Here is a 17,603-nt window from a genome sequence, read left to right as displayed (position 1 = left end):
TGCCTTGGGATCTTTCTTGGCCACGCTGTGCTCCCTCCCCGTCGCTGCTGTTCTGAATCATAATTCTTTTTTTTTTGTTGAAAAGAGCTGAATCATAATTCTATCCCCTGAGGTTGAATTCCAATCTGTATCATGTATGGGGTTTTTTTCGGTCGAATCTCCTTTCCTCCTCGTCTTAATCCTTTTTGTTGGAGACTAGTATTCCTCATAGCACCAAGTCAGCAAACATAGATTCCGTTTACCGATGACGAAACAGGGGTGACCACATTGCGAACAAGAATTTGGGTACAGAGGGGTTTGATAAGTTGTTAAAGGCTTAAGCCTTAAGGTAACACCCACCAGGACTTGGAAGACCTTGCGTCCCGCCATTGGACGAGCAAGCTTTTGGAGGTCCAATAAGTCGCTTCACTAAATGACCGAATGAAGTAGACTGCGAACTAGGCGGATAGCCCGCGCATTTGCGCGACTAGTATTAAAAATTTAAAAATTTGCATGTCATTGTATCCTTACATAAATGCTATACTATTTTTTTTACCATACATCATCTTATTCATTATCGTAAATTACGTCTTATTGTTGATTAAAACAATTCAACTATGATCTATCTACCTATACTAACAATTTGATTTGTTGAGATTTAGTAATATTATGCAGATAATTATTCTTATTTTTATTTTATTTTGATTGATTGTTGTTAGATTTAGTTTTTATTAATAGTATATATTTGTAACTGATACATAGCTAAATGATATTTTATATTTAATTTTTTATAATGGCATTGGTGGGTGATTTTTAATTAGGCATATGGGTATTTTAGGCTAATTTTTATCGTAATGGCAGTGGTGGTTAATTTTTATTTTTCTATTTTTCTCCGATTAACGTGGGAATTTCTAGACCTTATGAGCGAACGTGGAGGCTCCGTTTATTGGCCAAATAAGAAGATAATAGACCTTTAGAGCGAACGTGGAGGCTCCGTTTGTTGGCCAAATAATAAGATAATAATAGATGGTCTGGTCTTCAAGAGACCAAGTGTGTTTTTTTTTTGAGGATCAGGCATTTACTTTCCGTGCGTCAAACTTACTAGCAGCTTCACTCTTGGACCAGGTTAAGAAAAACCAGACAATGGCCAGATCGTAAGGGCAAGCTGGTCCCCATCCGATCGACAAACCATGCATGCGGTCTCACTCTTACCGAAGATCTTCTACGTGGTCGAAAGGAAGATCTAAAGCAGTACTAGTTGTGAGGGGGCAGTGCCGTGCCAGTCTGGAATGCCCAAGTATTACCATGCTCTAGTATTACCATTGTGGATTAAGAGATTTAAACATGATGGCACTCCTGCTCTAGTCTACTATGTTGTAATTTGCTGGGCAATTTGCTTGTTTATTTAATTTATTTACCATGCTCGCTCTTTCGGTCACTATGAAGAACCATATGACCGGATCGTAAAGGCCAAGAGCCCAAGATTGGACTCCATCAGACAAACCAGGTGGTCTCGGCGTCTCCCTCGTCAATAGACAAGCTTTTGGTGGATCAGGTACGCGGTGGCCTACTTCTGACGGATCAGCTAGTCGAATGGTCCATTGACCATTGCCCATCTTTTGTTTTGTCAGTCTTCTCTGGAAAGTAATTTATCTTCAAAACGGTGGCTTGATCTGTGCATCTTTTTTTTTTCTAGGCAAAGGTGTGTCATCGTCAGTGCCACTGAATTCAAAGCCGCTGTATTTGCAAGTTTTTTTTTAAAAAAAGTAAATTCCAGAGCCTCACTTAAATTTTGAAGCTATAATGCTCTTTTCCAGAGTTTGAAATTCTGGAGCTAATTAAAAGCTTTAATTTTTTTCTTTCATAGTTCTGGTTATACTTTTATATTGTGAAACGAACTATTACGAATTTCCTTTCTTTTTCCCAATGCATTTGAATTCTTCTATTTGAAATTGATCGTTCTGCGTCTAAAATTCTTGTCAATTTATCCTGAAAATAGATTTAGAATTTCACACACTTTTTGTTTCATGTATAGATAGATGATCCAAAACAGTGTAATCAAAAGACAAAAGTTGGCAACTTGTATCGAAAATCCAAAACAGTACTAGTTGGTTGCTCACCAACTTTTGTTCAAGTTTGACCCATCAATCGCGCATTCGTGCTTTAATTAGTTCACGTGAGCTCCTTCCGGTTTCCTGACTACGAGTACAAGACTGCAACTATCTAACAGCAATGCCGTCGGCCTTCCGGTAGTCCATCTCGACGTCGCGGTGTCCGGCACGGCCATCTTCGTCGGCGACGAACCTCTTCCAGAACCAGTGCGTCCGCCACACGACCCCCATCTTCTCGATGGGCACGCCCTTCGTCTCCGGCAGGAAGGCGGCGACGAAGAGCGTCATCGCGAGCACCCACCCGCCGAAGAAGTAGAAGAGCCCGAACCGCATGCGGCAGAGCATCGGGAGGAACGCCTGCGCGACGGCGAAGGTGCCCAGCATGTTCACGGCCACGCTCACGCCCTGCCCCGCCGGCCGGATCTCCAGCGGGAAGATCTCGCTCGGCACCAGGATGCCCAGCGGCCCCCACGACCACGCGAAGCCGGCGACGTAGACGCAGATGAGCGCCACGACGGCCGCCGCGGACGCCTTCGGGATGGCGCCGTCCCAGCTCGCCCCGAACTCCAAGCCGATCAGCGTTCCGATGACGATCTGCGGCGCGGTCATGTCAGATTTTGCTCCCAGATCGGTGAGAGGTAGATGACTAGATGGCCATGGCGTGTACCTGGCAAAGGAGCATCTGGCATCCGCCCTGGAAGAAGAGCTTGCGGCGGCCGAGCCGGTCGACGGTGGCGATGGACACGAACGTGGCGGCGATGTTGACGAGCCCCGTGATCACCGCCGACATGAGCGACGCGTCGCCCCCGAGCCCGATCGTCTTGAACAGCACGGGCGCGTAGAACATGATGGCGTTGATGCCGGTGAGCTGCTGGAAGAAGGGGACGAGGACCGCCATGGCGAGCTGCGGCCGGTACCGGCGCCGGAGGATGTCCAGCCACGGCCGCCGGACGGCGCCGGACGCCTCGCTGGCCGCCACGAGGTCGCCGTACTCCTCTTCAATGTCATCCGTGCCGCGGATGCGGCGCAGGACCCGCCGCGCCTGCTCGTGGTGGCCGCGGCTGATGAGGGAGCTGGGCGTGTCCGGGAGGAACAGCGAACCCGTGGTGATTATGCCCGCCGGGACGGCGGCGAGGCCGAGGCTGAGGCGCCAGCCCCAGCCGCCCCGGATCCTGGCCGCGCCGTAGTTGACGAGGTTGGCGGAGAAGATGCCGACGGTGATCATCAGCTGGAGGCCGATGTTCAGCGTGCCGCGGAGGCGGTGAGGCGCCATCTCCGACAGGTAGATCGGGATCGACTACCCACACACACACATTGAATTATTGAAGAGCAGAATCGATTGTTCATTTCTTCAAGGGAGGCATGCAGCTCTGATTGTGAACTTACCAGGCCGGCGAAGCCGATGCCGACGCCGAGGAGGATGCGGCCGACGATGAGCATGGCGACGTCCCGCGCGGCGGCGTTGAGGGCGGCCCCGGCGAGGAAGGAGACGCCGCCGCCGAACATGGACCATCTCCGGCCGAGCGAGCGCGCGACGGACGCCACGAAGAAGGAGGCGACGAGCGCGGCGAGGTAGAGCGACGACGTGAACGCGGTCAGCAGCTGGCTGTCGAACTTGCAGTACTGGCCGCCGCCGCCCCGCGCCGCCTGCTCCTTGCGGTACACGGACGGGAAGAACTCCTGGAGGAAGGCGTCCATGGATGTCACGCCGCCTGCATACGCGTAGCGCAGAGTCATGTCGCTTCAGCATTCGTTCCAGGTGGATTTTCTTCTTTCTTTTTTTTCGTAATTCACTACTTCATACTGAAAAAACTGTTATTCTACGGTTGGATGGACTCTATTACCCGGTTTCGTAGCTAAAGATTGAAAATGAAATTTTTACTATAGTTCGAGACTGCGAACCAGATTGTTCCCTTTTTGAAATTGAGGTAATACTATTTTTACACGCCTCAGCCAGTGAGCCTGAAAGTAACAAAAAAAAAAGAAGAAGAAGAAGAAAAATCTACAGTTCTGCTTGTGACCCTTTGACCGAGGCAGTGTTTATCTGGCACTACTCTACTCTGCCCGTTTCTACTACTTTACAGTCTACAAGTCCGCATGCAGCAAAACCATTGCCGAGCTGCCCGAGCAGATGCCCAAGACACCCAACAAGAATTCAGGCACGGGAGCGATGGAAGAACGGACGGTTACCGGATATGCCGATGTCGTAGCCGACGATGAGGCCCCCGGTGGCGGCGACGGCGCAGGTGAGGAAGACGTAGAGGGTGAGCCTGCCGGGGTACTCCTTGCCCTCCCCCTGCCCCTGCCCGGCGCCCGCCGCCGTCGCCGGAGCTGCCATCGCGCCACCTGCCGCCTCCGGGGGCAGTCGCCAGTCGGAGCTGGGATCCCCCAGAGCCAGGAACGAAGGACGCCGCAGCCGGCCGGTGGACTCGCGAGGGATCCTGAGATCCCGTGCCGTTTTATGGACATATAGTAGCGTCGTCGCCGGCGTCGCTGTCGCCGCGCGCCCCACCGCGCTGCTGTGCCGGGGCCCCGGCGGAGCGGAGGCGAGCAAGGGACAACGCGGCGGCTAACGATTTCGGCGGCCACACCAGCTGGTCAAACGAATCAGCCACGGATTTAGCAGGCGCCGCCGTCGCTGGCGAGCTCCGTGATGGTGATGGTGATGGGCACACTCGATCTGCCACTCTGGTCAAACGCAAGAGGTTTCTTCAGCGATCTTTGGAGCCATCCCTCAGTGTCAATGGCTTGCAGAGTTGCTGTCGGCTGTCACCTCCATGAGGCAATCATTGGACTTGAGACGAAACCACCGTCTCCTGTCCTGGAATTAGCTCTACTACGCTCGTAGTATGGATAGATCATGATCATCCGTGGCTTCCGAGACTGCGTTTTTTATATTTTTATATTTTTCAAAATCGTCTTTTACAGAAATAAATTTTCGATTTCACAATTTACAGGTTTGTACCCCTACCGTCCGGCAGGGTGGCGGCAGGGGGCCTCACAATTCATAGGTTTGTACCACTACCGCCCGGCAGGGTGGCGGCAGGCCCCCTGCCGCCCCCTGCCGGGCTGTAGGGGCTTATATGTAATAAAAATTTCTGTTATATCGCATGGAGACCCCTACCGCCCGGCAGGGGGGCGGCAGGCTCCCACCCCCAATATAAAAGCCGAGGTCCCCCCAGATCCCTACACCTGCATTTGCAGCAAACAATATCCATAGAGGGAAAAAGGAGAGACGTGGGGTGAGGGAGGGAGTTGCAACAGCGAAACCTTGCTGGATTCCGCACTTGTGATCTTCAGGTAAGTTACGTATGAATCCATTAATATTGTAAAGTAATTTAATTTAATTAATGCTATAGTATTAAAATTTCAGTTCAGTATTAAAATTTAAGTTTATTAGAGACTTGTTTCTAAATGAATTATAAATTAAAATAGAATTAAGTTTTGGATAGTGAAATATAGTATTAAATCTGTTTCTAAATATTGCAGCATAAGGCAATGACTGCCTCCAATTTTGGAGGATTTTCATGGACCGAAGAAAAATCTAGTATAATACTTGAGATCATGACACATCTTGTAATCAGTAAGAAGTTGGATGTATTAGCGGATGGTACGATAGAGATGGTGTTGTCAAAATTAGTTCAATTTAAAGATTTCACATTGTTTCGAGGTATTACAATGCAAGATGTAAAGGAACACCTGCTAGAACGTCGGAAGATATACATGAGGGTATGTAAACTAGCGAATCATTCTAATGTTATTGGATTCTTACAAAGTACTCGTAAGATATGGATGCGGTCAGAGGTGTATGAGATGCACATTAAGGTAACTCTTATTCAGTTTTAATCTCGTCCGTCATTCGTAATCCATATTTACGAAATAGTAAAATTATTGTGTAATTATATGCTAGGATTACCCCGAGGACACGGAGTTGATTAACAAATCGATACCAAATTTCCGTAAGTTGGTATGTATCTTCGGTGGAGTTATGCCGCAAACTAGACGAAGGAGGTGGAAAAGATCTTCGGGTGATAGTTCTTGGCCTCCGCAAAAACAGATGACCGGAGATTCGTCAAGTCATGCTGCACCACCTCAAGCATCAACTTGCGTTAACTGGGATGACGATATGGATGACTTCATGCCCCCCAACACATGATGTTCCTCCCCCTGTACACGAACCTAGAACCAGAAAAGAGAGAAAGAGAAAGGCAAGAGGTTCGTCAAGTAATGCTGCACCACCTCAATCACCAACTTGTGTTAACTGGGATGACGATATGGATGACTTCATGCCCCCAAAACCATGGCCTCCAACACATGATGTTTGCTGCAAATGCAGGTGTGGGGGGACCTGGGGGGGCTCGGCTTTTATATTGGGTGGGGGAGCCTGCCGCCCCCCTGCCGGGCGGCAGGGGCCTCTATGCGATAAAATAGAAATTTTATTTACATATAAGCCCCTACCGCCCGGCAGGGGGGCGGCAGGGGGCTCGGGCGGTAGGGGTACAAACTTGTAAATTGTGAAATCGAAAATATATTTATGTAAAAAATAATTTTGAAAAATATAAAAATGAAAAAACAGTCCGAAACTTCTCTAATGTCCAGCTGGGCTGGCTGGCCCACAATAGCCCAGCTGGGCTGGGCTAAGCCTGTGTTGCGTCCTTCCTTAATTGCTTTCTTCTAAAAACACGAAGTCTATCCGGCGACGGGTCGCACTAGCAACCCAACGCGTGACCCCCGCGGCCCAGCAGGCCGACGTGAGCCCAGGCTCCCTTTTCAGCCTGTTTTGACCGCCCACGCCGCTTTCACCCGGGGGGATATACATCGCCCGCGCTACAAATGTGACATCCATCGCCTGAAGAAGGACGCATCCGCTGGTGGGCTGTTTCGTTAGCTTATTTGGCCCAATAGAACTCCTCTCAGCACAGCCTGTTTTAGTTCTAAATGATGCGCATCCCCATTTGTCTCCTGGGAACCCTCAGGTCCACACTTGCTGCTGGGTCTACTTGTGACGTGTTTAGTTTGAGCTTATAGTAGTATTAATTTTGGCAGAAAAGACAAGATTTGTGGACCTAGTTTACTTTATTCTTTATTTTTATTTTTTTGGGCTCCCATTGCTATTGCTCGTGTCACTTGTTTCATTTCCTTCGGTCTATTTTCTCCCCTTGTTGCTGTTTGGTTTTGTTTCATTCTTTTTCTTCCATTATTTTCCTTTTTTATTTTGCTAATGTTTTATACTAATTTCGCTTTCTATTTATTTTCTCATATTTACTTATTTAATTTATTTTCTCTATCTTCTTCTTTACTGCTTTTCTATTTATTTTCTTTCTATCCTTTAACTTTTCTTTCATTTCTTCTTCTATTAGTGAGTGATTTAGCAAGTTTTTTCCCCTAAATTCTCTATGTTCTTTTTATTTACTTATGCTTTTCTATTTATTTTCTTCTAGATTTCGCATCTGTTTAATTCTCGTTTCCACGAGGAGTTGAATCTAAACATACTAGATGCTACTCAGGTTATCGATAGCCACTAGATTAAAGACTATTTTGCTTTTTTCTTCTAATTCGCTCTACGTACACATTTATTATTTTTATTTATCCTTTCTCCACTTTGTCTTCCTTTCTGAACCTTAGGAAGATATCCTTAATTCATCCCTTTCAACAACATTCCTCTTTCTCGTATTTTTTCAACAAAAATAATTTGTTTGTAATGCTAAATTATTTGTTCGTAATGCTAAATTATTTGTTCTCTTTGTAGACTAAATTATTCTATGATGCTGAACTATTTGTTCGAGATATTTATTTATGTTATTTAGCTTATACAATCAAATGTTCTCGATGTTTAATGTTTTGTTCGTTGTACATTATTATTTTTTCGTAAAAATACTTATTTGTTCGTGTTGTTAAAAAATGTGTTCCCAGAAGCCGAATCTAATTATTTAATATTAAGAAACTTTTAAAAAAATATCATGCAAACATATGCAAGTATGGTCTTGTTTTGAAGATTTTATCATAATAAAGATAATGGTGCAATTCAAATTTAATCTGGATGCTTAGTTCAAAATTTATAACTTTTTTTAGTTTGGACTTGCATGCATGTGGATGATGTCAGCATCGTTTGTCAACTTATGCATGCATGCTCATATTTTCTGTAAATTAAGCAACCGTACGCAGACATTCTATCAATATGCACGTATGAATCAGTAATGGGCCTAACAGGCCTGAATGCATCCTAATAATATCTTAGGCTCCCTCCAGCGGTAGGGGAAAAGTCCGCTTCAGGTGATGGTTTCGGTAACCATCACCTCAAGCGATGGATAATCGCGTCCGCTTTCACCTCCTGTCCCCCAAACGGGCAACGGTTGCCTCCTGCGACAGGGGGCTAGAGGAGCCGTGCGGGTCCTAGTTGCCGGCGAGGAGCGGCAGCAGAGGACCGGCCGGCGAGGAGCGGCGGCTGTGGCCCATTCGAGGAGCAGCGGGAGTGGATCGGGGTCGCTTGCCCCCCCTCCCTGCCGCTGCGGATTCAATGTGAGTTGCAACCCCCATCCTCCCCGCCCCTCCCCCCCAATCTCACCCCTTCCCTGCCCTCCCCCGCCATGGTGCCGCAGCCGAGCTCGCTCAGGAGGCGCAGGAAGTAGAAGGGGCCCCTGCGCCGCGCGCTATTGCTCCACCCGTAGTTGGCTTTGCTGTCGAGGTAGAAGGGGGGCTCGCCCTGCCGCCCGCCATCGCCGCGCGTCTACCCGCACCCCCCTGTTGTACAGGTAGGTGGCGAAGTTGCGGAGGACCCGCGGCGTGCTGTAGAGGTAGAAGGGGCTCCGTGCCGCTGCCGCGCATTGCCGCCTCCACCCGCACACCCCCTGCAGTACAGGTATGCAGCAAATTTGCTGGACCCGCGGCGTGCTGTAGAGGTAGACGGGGCTCCCCCGCTGCCGCCGCCATTGCGTCGTCCACTCGAACCCCGTTGCAGCACAGGAACCCGTCGACGCCATGGCGTAAGCAGTGCTTCGGCGCCGCGCCCATGCCTTTCCTTTTGCCGCTGGCTGCGGCGGCGGGGAATCCTGTATTTTTTTTAGTGTCAAGTTATGTGAATTTTTTGCACGCAAATAGCGTCTGGATTTAGCTATTAAGAACTGAATAATGTTCTCCATTACGAATTTATGGAAACCGCAGCAAATCAGTTGTTTTCAGATTCCATTTTTTGTATGTTTCCTATTTCTGGTGCCCCCATAGGACCAAATTACACGACATGAGAAAATCTAGTGAGTCATTTTGACATCAGTCATTTTTCAGTGTCAAGTTGTGTGAAATTTTGCATGCAAATAGCGTTGTTTTATTGTCAAGTCAGATATCCCTGTATCGCCAAGTTACAGACTCAATATATAGTATCACATTAGGGTCTATATACATTTTATATACTCTAACTCATTTTTTTGTGCCTATTTTTTTTAGCATGTCTAAGAAACGGAAACTTGAAATTGTGGGACATCCATCTCCACCGAGAAGTAATACAAGAGCAGCTTCTAAATCAGATTTGGGAGGTTGTGGTGCTGGTGGGCCCTCACAAACACAGCGGCATATTATACATGTTGGTCAAGTAAGTTGTGTCAAAAGATATACAATCACCTTAGAGCTCATATGACTTCCTTGCTGCACCATCAACCCAAAATAGATTCTCAACCCTATCAAATTTATCAAGGGTATAACTGTAAATGAAATCAAGATCCTCTTTCTTCAGTTCCTCAAAGTGATCAAGGGTTGCTTTCATGTCCTTTCCTCGATACTCAGCACGGTACTCCACTCTCAAATTTTTTGCATCACCTTCCGTGTATGGACAGTTTTCAATACCACCATACAACTCAACCATTATCTGGTAAGCGCGCGTAGTGGTTATACAACACCCATGAAGAAACTTTATGAACTCCTTCTCTTCAGCAGGTATCTCTCTATGAGACTTCATGTACTTTGTAAGAGAGAACTTCTTCACACACTCATGATTGTGCTCCCGCTCAAAGTGAACGACCTCCCATTGAGATGGGGCTGTTTTCTCACAATCATGCGTGCAGGACAACGAGTCCTATCAACATAATCTCTGCGCCTTTGCCTCACTATCTTCTTCTCAATTATCCACCCTTCCTCATCAAGGTTTTGCTTCTTATTGACACCAGCTTTTGGCATATAAAAATAACTTTCCTCTTGTCATTGTCCTTTTTGGATTCACGGGAGGTATCAATTCTGATGGAAAAACCAGCGTGTCTAGCATACCTATTATAGTAAACCCTAGCATCTTGCAGGGTGCTAAATGTCATGCCAACATAGTGCTCTTGCGGTGTTGATAGAATCTCAATACCATCCTCTACATCACCCCCATCTGTAGCAGTTTGAGCTGTTGGCACTGTGAGACCATCAGATTCTATAGGCATTATGAACTTGCTAGAGTAGGGACAGGAGGTATGGCAACATGATCATCTTGAGACATAGCAATAGGATCATCTTGCGACACATTGATTAAATAAACAGTAACAGGATCATCCGCGAAACTAACATCTGCTAGTTCAATATTAAGGTCAAACCCCTCTACAACCGGCATCCCTTTTTTGAGTTGCAAATAGCAAAAGGAGAGAAGTCTGTTACTATCAAGTTGACAATTTTCTGCAAACCGTAGTTTGACACAACAGCAAACTAACTTGACACTTCAGACAGACAAGTCAAAATAACAGATTTAGATCAGGGAAAAACATGCAGACAGAGAGAAGTTGGAGACGAAATTGACATGCAGAACAAGATCAATGCGTGCTGCATCCCAAATTAAGGTGCAGCACGCAGCATGTGAGGGAGGGAGGGAGGGAGGGGGCACCTTTTTTCCTGACGGGATGAAGACGCCGAGCGGGAAGAGGCAGCCACGACTGAAGGGGATGGCAGCGAGCGGTCGCCGAGGAGGAGCACGGATCTCCGGCGGCGGCCGATGGGGGGAAGACAGAGGTTTTGGCGGCGCGGCACGAGGCCTGGCGGCGGCTGACGGGGCGGGACGAGAGGGGTGGGAGTTTTTTTTTGTCGGATGGATGGCGCTAAAGTAATTTGATTATGCAAGCTCCATTTTGTTTAGAGGTCGTAAGACATAAAAAAATCCTCGCGGAGAAAGGTAAGACATTAAAATTATCGAGATCAAGTGGTGCCGATAGGTTAGAGAAAACTACTCACTGCCATCACTCGAAAGGGGGAGTGGTGAGCACCGTATCCATCCCCAATATTAAGAGTGCCTTGTGCGATTCAATCTTCTCTTTTGCTTTTTTGGGGGGCAGGGGGGCGGGGGGGTGGGGGGTGGATGTGATATATCTATTTTATTTCTATATTTTCAGGTATTATGAGAATGTATTAAAACAAATGAAAATGTTTTGCAAAGGTTAAATTGGGGAAATCCTTAATTGCCACATGTTAAAATGTGTGCTATATTACTATTACTAATTGGAGGATAAGCCACATAAGATTCTAGGTGGACACTTTTAAAAAATAGAAATTGTAGAATTTCTCACAAAAATTAGAAACATCCGGCCATCAATCCGACAACTGTAATCATAATAGTCGCTGAATCTTTTACCTTTTCTAATAAATTACTCACCTCTGCTATTATAAAAATAGAATAAAATAACTATTTAAATTATCCACCCCTGCCACTATAAAAATAATCTAAAGTAACCCCTTAATGTTCATATAAATTAACCACCTATGCCATTATAAAAATAATACAAATAACCCCCTAAATTTGCATATAAATTATCCAATTATATCATTACTAAAAATTAAAGTAATCCTTCAATCTAAATCTAAATTATAATTACAATAAAATATTAAAGTACACCAATATTAAAATTCTAAATTACTATTCCTATCATTATTAATGTATTATTTATTTTATTGTTTATATAAAATACTATCCATGATATGTGTCATCATGTAATTATGTGTGATGGAAGAGATAATAATACCATTTCACATATAAATAGTTCAATTAAATATATAAACACACATGGAAGTGTGATGCAAAATAAAATCTATTAAAACTAGGAAATGATAAATATGTATTTTAGAGTATGTGTCAGAATAATTAATAGATGAAAGAGGGCATGAGATAGATAATTAATTATTAGCTATAAGCTTTACTTTTATATTAATTTTTATTAGCTCGTGCTGGAGCACAGATTGTTAGGTTAGTATAAATGAAACTGTAGAGTATGGAATCCATATAAGTCAATAGCCAGTACACTGGAAAGAACACAAATATTTAGGCATATAACCATGAGCCAACAGCCAGTATATAGAGAATCATGGGGATCCCTTGCATAATTTCTAGGCTACCTTGCGTGTGACTTTTACCAACACAATTTCTATATATTACTTGCGCACCGCTCCGTGCGACTTGAGGGTGGCCACGTCAGTGAAAAAAATATACAATGTCCGATGATAAATCTACGGTTCACGTTTACTCCACCCGCACATCACTGTTCCAGTAAATATCTCCACATCCATCTTCTTCCCGACGCCTCCTTTCCTCTGCGTCCCGTCCCCGCTCCTCTCCGCGCCCCTCCCCGGCGCCGCCTTCTCCGCCTCCCCCGCGCCCCTCCCCGGCGCCGCCGTCTCCGCCTACCCCGCGCCCTCCCCACCACGTCTCCTTCCTCCTGCGCCCGCGCGCTCTCCGCCCCCGCACTGCCGCCGCCGGCGGCCGTCGCATCCCCATCCCCGATCCCGCCGCCTCTCGCTGGGGAAGCCCGCGGCGGCGGTTGCTCGGACGGCTCCGCGCTCACTTCATTTAGCGGGGAGCGGCGCAGGGATATGGCGGTGGCAAGCACCGAGCAGCCGCCGGCCTCGATGGCGCCGTCGTCGTTACCTGTGTACGCCAGGGCCGTCGCTCCGCCACCGCCGCTGCTGCCGGCGCGTGAGGCGCCGCTCTGCTCCCCTCCCACCAGGGCTCAGGTGTCTCCTTCCTCATCTATTGCTGCCGCTGGCGCCGCCCCCGCCTACCCGCGTCTTTCCTGTGACCTTCGTTCCCATTGATTGCTGTGTTGTTTCCCGGGCGTGCCGTTCGATGGCCGTCCCTGTGCGCAACGCTCGTGGGTTCTCCCAACCATGAGTGGCTGAGTGCATGTACAAGATCAAAATGATTTGTACAGTATGGTGGAGATGATGCTCACCAGCGCTCTCCTTGATCCCATAGTTGCGTTGTTCTTTGCTGGCCCACTGATACAATATGGTTGGTAAAGCAATTTTGAAAAGCAAATATAGCTTTTTCATGGTTTAGTGAATAAATTTGCCTGGACATTTGGTCTCACTATATCTGTGTGCAAGATGCAGGAATTTCAGTTTGGAATTCAACTTAACACCATAGGCTAAATTGAGACTTTGCAGAGTAAAAAAAACAAAGTATTCTGAGCCCTCTCTTTATACATATGAATGCTTCTTAGTACATTCTTATTGGAGAAATGTGTTTGGTAACTATTATGTGAAATGCTTTATAGGTTTATGGGCACAAGTTTCACAGTGGCGACGAGGTAGGTCGAATCATACTATATATATGTGTCGCATCCTTTCAAGACTACAAATTTGTGTCGATATGCTTTTAGTAGATTTGTACATGCTTCTATTTGTTCCATTGGCTAAATACAAGGTGAGGTTACATTCTATGCCATGTTGTTTAGCTTCTAATTAAATAGAAAGGTAAAAGAATCATATTTTGAGAAAGCTTTAATTTTGTTTCTCATGGCAAACTGTAACAGCCCATGGAACAGTGCCGGGCCGGTACTGTAGCAGATGGGGGGTACTGTAGCCGAATTGGGAGCCAGACCAATTTAAATACCGAGTCACGGGAAGCTAATTAATTCCGGATCGATCCTTTTTGCGCGAAGCAAGGACGAAAGCGCAAGAGGATTAATTAGTAGGTGTGGTTTACTCAACTTAAAGAGTAGATCTTAGCCGTTATCCCGGGCCGGGTCGTTACACAAACACCTGGTGGTGGTGACATTGGTAGATTGCCAACCAATATAAACAATTTAGGTTCAAGATTGTTTAATTTTTTTCTGCTGCTTTGTTTGTCCACAAAATATGAAATTTATACGGTATCTCACTTTATGCATTTATATTTCACTGTAAAAGTTTCATATCTACAAAGTATGTGTATATTTGTAGATCTTTATTTGTTCAGTTTGTCTTGCTAAGGCTAAAATAAATAGCTCCTGTTGCCAACAATTTCTGGTAAATTTTTGTTACGCTCCTTATCTATATCTTATCATGCTAGTGAATTTGTATTTCCACATTATGGCTGCAATTTAAGTTTTTGCATTTGTTCAGTTCCTAGCTATAGCTTTCCTTTTTGTGTTGTGCTAAGTAAATTCTTTTCTGCATGAATGTTTTTCAGCAAGTTGCTTGGTTCAATTTACCTTTCATGTCCTTGCATTATGATCAGAATGTGGTTCATTTTTATTTAATGTGGTTCTACTTGCTTGTAAGTCTATTTGCTGTGTTTAATTGATCAATCATCAACTTATGCATGATAACCTCTGTTAACCCTTTGTTTATTAGAAGCACTACTGTTTCCTTCTCCAAAGTAGTTTAAACAAGTTTCAGGTAAAAAAATAGTTTTCGAGTGCAGACTCATTATTTTTCATTTTGGTGCAGGTTCACGGCAGATTTTCCTTTTTGATATGGACTATCGGAATATAACTATCCCTGGAAACTTGTGAAGTTGGCGCACTTTGTCCTTCTTACAACAGATGGTAAAGTCGATAAGTTTCCACCTCTCATCGTTTCATTACTTTTGCAGTAGTTACATATTATTATTTGTTATATGCTCCCTAGTTTAGTTTAGAACAGAGTCAACTTGGAACGACTCTAGGGTATGGCAGAAACACCTATGCTTCTGTCAAAAAATGGTTTAGAAGCTTGCATTAAAGTTTGTACATACTTTTCCTGTTGTGATCTAGAGCTTGTACAGCCTGTTGCCAGTCCATGTTTGCATATAATTCTTCAAAGTCAATAAGTCTCAAATTTAAAACCAACTGTTCAGTGGAGTTAGCATGAGTTAAATGTGCAGCATAACTAGCTAAACTGGCTGTATTCTTATAAAGAATAGTAGTTGTTTTGGTTTCCTATCATATAAAATTTCAAATCTCTAATTTTGCAGGGCCCATATTGAAGATAGGCTTCTGCTCAGATGGCAATATTCATTTTAATATATTAAGGCATCTTCATTTACTTCTTTACCTTCAAGACACAAGGGATTTATGAAATTTATCTTCTTGTTCCTTGCTTCTTTACAGGACCTAAATTTGTGCCAACAAGATAAAGTAAGATGCCTTTTCTCTTTTGCATTTGGAACTTTCTTGTTCCCATTACACAATATGGGGGTTGTTGATTTGTGTATGTATAATGTGCAGATCAAGGTGTTGCAATGTCACCTGAACTTTCATATCTAGAGAACAATACCTGGGATTTAACCACAAGGTAACAAAAAATATGCTAGACCTGTAATTGAAAAAGAATAAACATTATGCATCCACTTATTTGAGAAGTCGAAAAAGACCCCCCCCCCAGCACTTAGTTTATGGTACATGTTCTAATCGGTTTTTGCTATGCTCTAGCATTTCGAATTTGAACAGAGGTATTGCTCCAGCATTAATTATGTTGTAACACCAGCATGAATATGCTAAAGGCAGATCCGCAAGTTTTATTTTAAACATCTATTTACTTGCTTTGGAATATTGAGGTTGCAATCCATATTTCAGTGAGGTTACACTACACCCTGCTAAGCACCCAAACATTTGTATATGGGACTCGATTGCTATATTACTACACAGTTTCTGAGTTTCTTTTTTTGTATTAGTTCAAGGCCATGTATACATCTCGATTTTTTTATATTGTTAATCTTTAGCAATGTTGTTATGCAACAGGAGGATGTTTCAGGTTTCCATTCAGAAAAAAAACTACAAAAAAGATCCAGCCATGTCTAAACCTACATTGTCTCTTTTACGCTGTGTATTCCAGACTACTTTTGAATAGAACAGTTAATTTATATTATTCACTTTACTTTTTTTTGTATATCATAATATTTTCCTTTAAATTTTTGGATAACTGACCAAGAAGAGAAGGTGTCAAAGAATAGAATTTTAGCTCAAATAAAGATGATGTTCCAACATATTGTCATAATACCTAGCCTTTTCCAGTGATTGCTAAAGCTAACTAAAATGAAGGCCAAAAAAACAATTAAGGGTCTTTTATGTAGCTACAAAATTGGCGACTCTTTACACGGATACATAAGATTATTCACTTTACTGTTATGTGGTTGCAATATTTGAAAAGGTGAGGCACATCCCGAAATAAATTCTGCAGATACATTCCATAAATTGGCATAGTTCCTTGTTCAACTCCATGAAGATATTAAATTCTATCGACAAGTCCCAACCAAAAATAAATCATAAACATGGAAACGACCGATGGAGCTACTCTTTGGATATGATACGAACCTGTTTCAAGCTAGCTGCCGTATATTTTTGAGAATAGATATTATTTCTGGAACATAATTATTTCCCTACAAAGTTTCATAATTTCATTGTTGCCTCCTTTAAGTATTTGGATTACTAACCTCAGTCACTTTTTACGAAATGTTGTTGTGATTCTTAGGCATATGGTTCACTTTATACCACTGCTACAATCAATATTCCTGAAAGCATAAGGTTCTTAAATTAGCAATCTAAAAGTGCATATCCTACGTTCCTCTCATTGTTTTGAGTTAAGGCTTTACTTCTTCACATTTGATCTACGATGCCTAATCAATGCCTTATTTGGAAACATCATGACTGTCCTGCCTTAGTTAACAGGGAGGAAATTACACATAAAACTTCAGGTATGCATTATGTTGTATTTGCATCATGACCAGCTCTGTTTTTTAGGAGTTCAGTGTTGTCTCCCTGCAACGCTTTCTATTTTGGCATGGCTGTTATGTTGCTCTATTTTCTTCCAAAAAGATGGATTTGAGCCTAATCCAAAGTAGGAGATGGCCAACATGTGAGCCTGAATAAAGGAAGCACACATGCAAAATGGCTCACACTCCCTTCCCATGTGTTTTCTTTCTTCCAGAGGATTACCAACTTCCGTTCAGTTCCTCTTCTTTTTTAGCTTCATTCATAGCTGTGCATATAGTCGGGTTGAGTCCGTCCAGATTTGCTTTTCTGTACACTTCGATTGCTTTGCGTGATACATTCCTTCTACAAGGGACCGCAACTCTTCTGCTTCCTACTAATAATTTCTGCTTATTCACCTTCTTTCTGCCATCTTTGCCTCCCAATCCATGTTACTACAGTGCATATATGCTTCGATTCTTTGCATCCGCGTTACATTCATCGTTTGCAAAATCTAATTCCCCCCCCCACAAAATTTAATTTCCGGTTTTTCATTGCTATTTCAGGTGAAGAAGGTGCTAATTACTTCCACTGTATTTTGGTGATAATGCGCATGTGAATCGAGGTTACGATTGCA

The 17,603-nt window shown here is 44.2% G+C and overlaps 1 protein-coding gene and 1 long non-coding RNA gene across 3 annotated transcripts; one reads left to right on the top strand and one right to left on the bottom strand.

The window, feature by feature from the left end:
• Positions 1-2,019: 2,019 nt before the first annotated feature.
• LOC120648393 (sugar transport protein MST2-like) lies at positions 2,020-4,759 on the bottom strand. Its single transcript, XM_039925156.1, has 4 exons — positions 4,281-4,759; positions 3,477-3,802; positions 2,758-3,387; positions 2,020-2,684 (listed from the first exon to the last, which is right to left on the bottom strand). Exons 1-4 carry the CDS (start codon positions 4,426-4,428, stop codon positions 2,199-2,201), a joined length of 1,590 nt encoding a protein of 529 aa, XP_039781090.1. The 5' UTR covers positions 4,429-4,759; the 3' UTR covers positions 2,020-2,198.
• An 8,360-nt stretch (positions 4,760-13,119) lies between these two features.
• On the top strand, positions 13,120-17,497 carry LOC120648392. 2 transcript variants are annotated; one of them, XR_005664938.1, is made up of 4 exons: positions 13,120-13,624; positions 14,748-14,845; positions 15,253-15,415; positions 15,506-17,497. It is a non-coding gene; the product is annotated as an uncharacterized LOC120648392 (long non-coding RNA). The 2 variants fall into 2 exon arrangements; XR_005664937.1 differs by having other exon boundaries at positions 13,120-13,740.
• The last annotated feature ends 106 nt before the right edge of the window (positions 17,498-17,603 follow it).

Source organism: Panicum virgatum, chromosome 9K, assembly GCF_016808335.1.
Source record: "Panicum virgatum strain AP13 chromosome 9K, P.virgatum_v5, whole genome shotgun sequence".
Classification (NCBI taxonomy): domain Eukaryota; kingdom Viridiplantae; phylum Streptophyta; class Magnoliopsida; order Poales; family Poaceae; genus Panicum; species Panicum virgatum.
Note: the sequence above shows the minus strand (reverse complement) of the source record. Positions and strands in the feature narration are given on the sequence as shown.